Source organism: Rhododendron vialii, chromosome 5a (assembly GCF_030253575.1).
Source record: "Rhododendron vialii isolate Sample 1 chromosome 5a, ASM3025357v1".
Lineage (NCBI taxonomy): Eukaryota > Viridiplantae > Streptophyta > Magnoliopsida > Ericales > Ericaceae > Rhododendron > Rhododendron vialii.
In genome coordinates this window covers 40,264,490-40,273,557 of record NC_080561.1, presented here as the reverse complement: position 1 = coordinate 40,273,557, position 9,068 = coordinate 40,264,490, and the positions used below count along the sequence as shown (strand labels likewise).

Here is a 9,068-nt window from a genome sequence, read left to right as displayed (position 1 = left end):
TAATCTGGGAGACGTGAGTGGTTTACTGTGAATTACTCCTATCAGAAAAGCAAATTAAAGCCCTATGTCACTGATATTAAATGATTTGCCCTTGGAACCGGAGCTGGGCACACGATCCTTCTTTTAGTAGCGGCGTGCGAAGCTACATATACCCAAGTCAATGGAGGGTACCCCCTACCCGGGGGCCGGGTCCGACAAACAGTTAAGTTCAGCGGTTATGCTTTCGCTCCCCGTGCAATTTTAAGAAGCAAACTAATCAACCGTGTAAACTGGATCGATTAACTCCTCATCCGGCTCTCCAACCTCTAAAGTACCAAGAAATGGTTTAAGCTTTTGGCCATTAACTTTGAAAGATTTACCATTTAACGGATTCAGAACACCAACAGCACCATGAGGATAAACATGCTCAATAACATAAGGGCCAGCCCAACGAGAACGTAATTTACCGGGAAACAAATGAAGTTTAGAGTTGTATAGGAGTACCTTCTGTCCAACCTCAAACGCTTTCCGGTGAATTCGCTTGTCGTGGAAATCCTTGACTTTGGCTTTGTAAATGGCGGTGTTGTCATAAGCATCTCTCCGAATTTCTTCAAGCTCATTGAGTTGGAGCTTTCTGTGCGCTCCGGCGGCTGGTAAACGATAATTAAGCGTCTTGATTGCCCAATATGCTTTGTGCTCGAGCTCTACCGGAAGATGGCATGCTTTTCCAAAGACCAAACGATACGGCGAAGCTCCCAAAACAGTCTTGTATGCTGTGTGATAAGCCCAAAGTGCATCGGTCAAACGAAGACTCCAATCTTTCCGGTTCGGATTCACCGTCTTCTCCAAAATGTGTTTGATTTCCCTATTTGCCAACTCAGCTTGTCCATTCGTCTGAGGATGATAAGCAGTGGAGACCTTGTGATTGATTCCATACTTCTTCATTAATGCCCCAAAAACCCGATTGCAAAAATGAGTTCCTTGATCGCTTATGATTGCTCTCGGCATCCCAAAACGTGAAAGAATGTTGTCCTTGAGGAACTCCACCACTACCTTGGCATCATTGGTCCGCGTTGCGATGGCTTCTACCCATTTTGAAACATAATCAACTGCCAATAAGATGTACAAATTTCCAAAAGAAACGGGGAAAGGTCCCATAAAGTCTATGCCCCAGCAGTCAAAGATCTCAACCACCATAATGTTGGTCAATGGCATTTCATCCCTCCGAGACACACTCCCAAGCTTCTGACAACGTTCACAAGCTACACAGAAGTGATGAGCATCCCTATGCAAGGTTGGCCAATAAAATCCACATTGTAGCACTTTGGCAGAAGTCTTCTTAGAAGAGAAGTGGCCTCCACAAGCTTCTGAATGACAAAACTCAAGAATTCTTCGCTGATCTGAATCTGGGACACAACGGCGCACTATTTGATCTTGGCAATACTTGAAAAGATAAGGCTCATCATAAGAGAACATTCGTACTTCAAGAAGGAACCGACGACGTTCTTGAGGAGACCAATGTGGCGGTAAGAGTCCCGTAGCCAAATAATTCACTATATCCGCAAACCATGGGGCACTCGAAACAGCAAACAATTGTTCATCCGGAAACGTGTCCACGATAGGTAAGCTTGGAGTAGGGTCCTCGAACTGTAACCTTGATAAATGATCGGCTACCACATTCTCGACACCCTTTTTATCCTTGATAGTTAAATTGAACTCTTGGAGAAGCAGGATCCATCGTATCAAACGAGCTTTGGCATCTTGCTTGGTAAGTAGGTACTTGAGAGCTGAGTGGTCCGTATACACAACAATAGGGGTGCCCCCAATAAGATAAGACCGGAATTTATCAAGAGCAAACACTACCGCAAGTAACTCTTTCTCCGTGGTAGTGTAATTCACTTGAGCATCATTCAAGGTCTTGCTTGCATAATGGATAACATACGGATGCTTGTCCTTCCTCTGCCCCAAAACAGCGCCTACGGCATAGTCACTTGCATCACACATAAGCTCAAACGGGAGGCCCCAATCCGGTGGTTGCACAATAGGCGGGGTGGTAAGACTAGCCTTCAACTTAACAAAAGCTTGCTCACACGCGGCGGTCCACTCAAACGGAACGTCTTTGACAAGAAGGTGGCACAAAGGTCGAGAGATAGCACTAAAGTCTTTGATGAATCGACGATAGAATCCGGCATGCCCGAGAAATGAACGGATATCCTTCACGCATTTTGGAGTCGGGAGATTGGAAATAAGATTGATCTTAGCCTTATCCACCGCGATGCCATCCGACGATATAATATGCCCCAAGACAATCCCTTGCGTGACCATGAAGTGACACTTTTCCCAATTCAGAACCAAATTCTTCTCTTCACATCTTGTTAGAACTTTCTCTAAATTAGCCAAGCATGAATCAAATGAATCGCCAAAAACAGAGAAATCATCCATAAAAACCTCTACTATCTTCTCAACCATATCACTAAAAATCCCCATCATGCATCGTGAAAAAGTCCCCGGAGCATTGCACAAACCGAAAGGCATACGACGATAAGCGAACGTTCCGAAGGGGCAAGTGAATGTCGTTTTCTCTTGATCCTCTAAAGCAACTTCAATTTGATTGTAACCGGAATAACCATCTAAGAAACAATAGAATGCATGGCCGGCTATCCTCTCCAAGATCTGATCAATGAATGGTAAGGGAAAGTGATCCTTTCTGGTACTTGCGTTGAGCTTGCGATAATCGATACAAACTCTCCATCCAGTCTGAACACGAGTAGGTACGAGCTCATTCTCCTCATTTCGCACAACTGTCACTCCGGATTTCTTTGGTACAACTTGAATCGGGCTCACCCATTTGCTATCGGCGATAGGATAAATGATTCCAACATCCAAGAGCTTTAAAACTTCAGCACGAACTACATCCTTCATAATAGGGTTCAAACGACGTTGAGGTTGCCGAGACGGCTTGACATTATCCTCCAAAGCAATATGATGCGAGCAAAGAGTAGCATCAATCCCTTTGATATCAGCAATTGTCCATCCTATAGCCTTCATGTGCCGCCTTAGAGAATTGATCAACTTCACCTCTTGGAGATTCCCAAGAGAGGAGGAAATAACCACAGGATAAGTCTCGTTGTCTCCAAGAAACACGTACTTTAAAGTATCAGGAAGGGGCTTCAACTCCAATTTTGGTGGCTCAACGCTAGATGGGAGAACCTTCTTCTCAATTGGTGGAAGCTCCTCAAACACTTCAAACTTTGGAGTCCAAGAATTTATAGCGCAAGCTTCATCTTCCTCACCAAGTAATGAACTCAAATAACTCACTTCAGAAGACTCAAGAAATTCATCCTTTTCAGTCGTAAGAGCAACTTTCAAAAGATCACTGAAAAGCAATTCATCCACGTGTTCTTCTACAAGAGTATCGATAAGGCTCACCTCATTAACGTACTCGTCATCTCCCATTTGGCTACCCACATTAAAAACATTGACCTCCATCTTCATGTTACCGAAGGTCATGTTGAGAAGTCCATTTCGACAATTAATAACTGCATCCGCCGTGGCTAAGAAGGGTCTTCCAAGAATCACCGGGGTAGAAGCAGCAGAAGAGTCGATCGGATTTGTATCGAGAATCACAAAATCCACCGGATAAACGAATTGGCCAACTTGCACTAGAACATCCTCTACTACTCCCCTCGGTGTACGAACGCTTCGATCGGCCAATTGGAGAGTGACTCGAGTAGGCTTCATCTCCCCCAACCCAAGTTCTTGATAAACAGAAAACGGAAGCAGGTTAACACTTGCACCAAGATCGAGTAAAGCTTGTTCGATACGCTTCTCTCCAATGGTTACAGCGATAGTAGGGCTCCCCGGATCCTTGTACTTAGGCGCGATATTCGTTTGAATGATAGAACTCACTTGCTCAGTAAGGAATATCTTCTTTTGAACATTAAGCTTGCGCTTCCGAGTACACAAATCTTTAAGAAACTTGGCATATGACGGAATCTGCTTAATTGCATCCATAAGAGGAATGTTAATCTTCACTTGATTGAACAACTCATGCAACTCCTCATTCAAATTTGGTTTCGCCAAAGCTCTCAAACGACTAGGAAACGGTGCCGGTGTTGGAATCACTCGAGGATCCGGTACACTTTCCTTTGATTTGCCTTTATCTTTTCCTTTTTCTTCTACAAGAGTCTCCTTACTTGCTTCCTTGGGAGATTCCCCAAGGATTGGAATTGAACGTTCGATAGGAGGAGGCAAGTAAGATGGTTCCGGAGGCATCACCACTTGGTTATCAACTATCTTCCCACTCCGAAGAGAAATAATAGCCTTTGCTTGCTCGGGGAAAGTCACCGAAGAGCTAGCAAAGTGAAGACCTTGAGAAGTAGGATTGGAATTCGGTTGCGGATTAGGTTGAGGTTGAGTAGGAAACTTCCCTTTCTCCTGTTGTAACAAACCCACCGTAGTTGTCAACTTGCCCAACTGGTTTCTGATGTCATTCATCATTTGAGTTTGTTGCTCATTGATAGCTGTTTGGCCTTGCAAGAGAGCACTAAATTGATCTTCCCAAGAACGCTTTGGTGGTTGTTGGTGGAATTGAGCAGGTTGTTGTTGAAATTGGTTCGCATGTGAGAATGGAGCAGAAGGAGCAAAACCAGGCGGACCTTGAGCTTGAGGGAAACGGAAAGCATTCTGAGGTTGCTTCCAAGGCAATTGAGGAGTGGGCGGTGGAGCTTGAGAAGAATTCCCCTCATTAGATTGATTCCAACGGAAAGCTGGATGTTGCCTTGTCCCCGGATTATAAGATTGAGAATAAGGGTCAAAGCGTTGGACAGCTTGTACTTCTTCTGGAGCAATTCCATTAATCACATTCTTCAAAGCAGGAATATTGGGGCACGCTTCTGTAGAATGGCCCACAATCTCACAAATAACACATACTTCTTCCACTTGGCGTACTGCTTTCACTTCTTGAGATTGAGCACTCTTAAGCTCCAATTTGTCAAGTTTCCGAGCAATTTCCTCCAAACGAGTTTCAAAAGCTGTATGCTCCGCAATAGAGAACTTCCCTGAACCTGTAGGACCTTGATTGAACATTGCCCTATCTCCCGGATCTGCAAACTGCCAAGACTGAGTCTTCTCAGCTAGTGACTCATAGTAATCCCATGCATCCTCTGGTGTCTTTCCCATAAAATCACCACCACCCATAGTATCCAGTAGCTGTTTACTCTCTTGAGAACACCCTGTGTAGAAATAGTTGACTCTGAGATACAACGGAAGGTTGTGATGAGGAACCGACATAAGCAAATCTTTGTAGCGCTCCCAATACTTGTGGTAAGTCTCTCCATCCCTTTGTTTGAAACATTGAATCTGATCGATAAGTAACTTCGTCCTGCTTGCTGGAAAGAACTTAGTAGTGAAAGCATCCTGAACTTCTCCCCAATTGCGCAAAGATTGTGCCTTCAAAGAATTGAACCATTGTTTCGCCTTGTCTTTGAGAGTGAATGGGAATAACTTCAAGCGAGCTTGATCAAGTTGTCCCGGAACTGTAACAAACGAGTGCAGAATATTCTCGAACTCCCGGATATGCAAATACGGATCCTCCAATTCTCTCCCCCGAAACTCTGGAATAATACGAAGATACTCAGCCTTGAATTCAAATGTATTCCCAGCGGTCGGAATCGGAATAACGATAGGAGATACTTGAGGAGCCCGCTCTGGATTCAGATAATCACGCAAAGTACGAACTGGAACTTCTTCGGCCATTGGGCCTTTGCAATTGCGATTTAATTTGCGAGGCGGAGAGTGGGCAGGATACGCCCTGGCAATGCTACGGATTCTTGGCGGAGACGAAGAACGATGAAGCCGATTTGAAATTGGGCTTCGGTAAACACGCATAACAAGCAAATATACTAACTAACTAACAACATAGGGGCCATCTCGCCACCTCAACTCAACAAACAGAATATGCGAGGGGTTATGCCACCACCTCGGCTAAGCAATGCAATCAAATTTAAACTAACTAACTAAATTAACTACGCTAAACTAACTAAGAAACAAATTCGATATTTAGCCTGGCTTCGTTACACCTCAAGTTTAGATGAACTAGGTTAGAGGTATCCACCAAACTAAATACGAACTACTAACATAGAAACTACTAAACTACTACTACTAGAAGAAAACGGGATACTTACAGTGGTTTGTCGAACCTCCAAGAAAGCCATAATAAGAAATCCCCGGCAACGGCGCCAAAAATGCTTCTTATCTCCACGATGATAATAATAATGCGGAATAATACCCCAAGCGTAGGGTTTAACACGTCGTTTGAAGCATAATAAACCGGAAATCCGGGATCGTACCCAAGGGAATAATTATATGGTTTGCTCGGATTTGTAGATGGAAGTACGGGCTTTCGGCTTTAAGACAGCCAACTTTGTTTTACTTTAACGGTGGTAATGAAAGGGCTAAGTTAAAACGAATTAACTAGAGAAAAGATAGGCTAGGTATAGGAATTATTAACACCCAAGACCCGAGTTAAATTACACTCGTCACCCAATTACACAATTTAAGATACTCGGTTAAAGTTCTCAAATCGGAAAATAAAATAATTTGAGAATCAAGCTAGCTCTAGAATTCATTTGGCAAATTCCTCGTGCGAAAGAGCTCTAAGCATCAAGTGTGGTGGGTAGGCGAAGCTCCCACCTACACATGATCAAAGAGGTTAACACCTCGGTAATTTGACAAACAAATCCGAACCCCACATCAATTTTCAAATCAAAGTTTAAAACTTTATTGGGTGCAAAATGCAATTTTCGCCCGAGCCATGAGATGCTAATCATCCCATGACCTAACCCTTGAAACTACTCACTCATATCTAGAGAAATAAAAGCAAGTGAAAAACTACTTAGCATAATTGAAAAGCAACACTAGAAGAAAATTAGAGATTAAGATAGATCGGGAGAAGATAAACAACTTTAATAAAGGAGACAATAACAAAAAGTAACAACTAAGGGCAGAAAATTAAAAGTTAAGAGCTGGAAAAAATGAAGAACAACAAGAACACTTTGAATCTAACTCTAGATCTAAAATTAGGTAAGCCCCCCGGATTCTGGTCCTCGTCCGACTCTCTGGAATAATACCTAGATGCTCTCAAAATCCCCTCCTAAGCCCCTCGGCATCGATGGCAACGGCCTTAGGAAGCTCTGCTATGGGTCTCGGCATCGATGTCGAGCATTTCATCCCATCGATGCCGAGCTGAATAAGAGACTGGACCACTAAGGGGCTCGGCATCGATGTAACAAATGGCATCCCATCGATGCCGAGCTCAATAGCTCAGAATTCTGCCTTGGCCATTCTTCCTCCTGCTCGGGCAAAACAAGCTCTGCTCGGGCCAAAAATGTTTCTGCTCGGGCAAAACATCTTCTGCTCGGGCAAATCATCTTCTGCTCGGGCAAATCATCTTCTGCCTTGGCCATGACAGGTTCTGCTCGGGCAAAGACATGACTTATGCAACGAACACTCCCTTTTTTTGGCAATTTACCTACAAAATAGAACTAGGACACTATACGAGCAAACACGTTAATAATATCTAATAAGTAATTAAATTAGACTAAAACTAGATACTAGCGCACCCTACATTAGTACAAATGATCTAATTTGTATTACGTAAAAGATAGATGATTTGGATTGCCAAATAAGGCCTCAGGCGGGGCTCGGTTAGTGCACTATAACACTTAAACGTCTCCGAACGCATTAAATATGTTTTTGATTATGTGGTCGCTGATATCGAATGGTCTTTGATTTTGGTGACGATGCTATAATTGGTAAGACGTGAAATCCTAACGGTTCAGATCGAGTATTACAAAAAATTACTCGGCAGTTATGTTTACAATCTATGCTTTTTTTTATTTACTTGATGATAGTCAACTAAGTCTTATGTTGCACTCATTGTTACAGAAGCCACACGACCACGAGAAAAATATTACGATCGAGACTGTTCATTTTGCTACACTCGGTGAATAATTCATTCTCGCAAATTTGCGGCTCGATTAGGTTTAGAAAACCCCTTTATAGAAAAAGAAAAAAAAACCCTTTATTGAGACACGAACTCATTAGAATAAATAGTATTTTCATGCAATCAATTGTCTAATAAAAAACAATCAACTATAATCTCGGTAAGAATTATCGTTTAAACCATATTTAATAAAAACAAAAGATAAGATTGTTTTAACCGGGGAAAAAAGACCTCAAAGTGGGGTTTGGGTGATAATGTTCTAATTTGTGCATTGAAGAAATAGGTTCTGTTTGTGAATGTGTGATTGAAATAATTCTCTTTTAGTGTGTGTAAGTTCTAAAAAAGATTATGAACTGCAGTAATGAGTTTTTTTTTTTTTTTTTTTAAGAAAGTAAATTTAAAGAAAAGATAAAAAAAAAAGTAAATTTAAAAGCTTATCAAAGAAAAAAAATAAAGATAAAGCAGACGAAACCAAATAGTATAAATATTTTTATTACTGATAAGTAAACCAAATACAGCAGTGGTCATGTGGTCAGGTGCGCGTGTGGTGAAGGTGGAGGTCTCAGGTTCGAGACCTGGAAGTGCCATATTCCCATCAAATGAATTGGGTGGGAAAGGCAAATACATCTCAGAAATGGAAATGAAATTTTTCCACTTTGGTCCCCTGATTTTTTCGTAATGACATTTGATGCCACAATAATTATTATTGCCGACTAAATATTTAGTCGGCAAAAGTTAATTATAATTACCGACTAAATATTTAGTAGGCAATAATAATTAACTTTTGCCGACTAAAATAGAAACCCCAACCAAGTTTTTTAGTCGCTAAAACCATACATTAGCCGACTAAACCTTATTTAGTCGGCAATTACATTTGCCGACTGTCATTCTCCGACTAATTTGCCGACTAAATTTTTTAGTCGGGAAAACCCTTTGGCGACTAAAAAGTGGACATTTGGCGACTAAAACGTTAGTCGGGAATGGTGTAATTTGTTGTAGTGTAATGGGTCAGCCCAATTAATTACATGAGAGAGTTAATAATTCTTTCATAAAATTTAGGGCAGAGAGGAGATAATTGGTAGCA

At 41.9% G+C, this 9,068-nt stretch overlaps 1 protein-coding gene across 1 annotated transcript; it reads right to left on the bottom strand.

Moving 5' to 3' along the window:
- Positions 1 to 252: 252 nt before the first annotated feature.
- Positions 253 to 8,611, bottom strand: LOC131327924 (uncharacterized). Its single transcript, XM_058361044.1, has 7 exons — positions 8,482 to 8,611; positions 5,371 to 5,516; positions 4,956 to 5,151; positions 4,816 to 4,874; positions 4,435 to 4,722; positions 2,745 to 4,302; positions 253 to 2,291 (listed from the first exon to the last, which is right to left on the bottom strand). Exons 1-7 carry the CDS (start codon positions 8,609 to 8,611, stop codon positions 253 to 255), a joined length of 4,416 nt encoding a protein of 1,471 aa, XP_058217027.1.
- Positions 8,612 to 9,068: the final 457 nt, after the last annotated feature.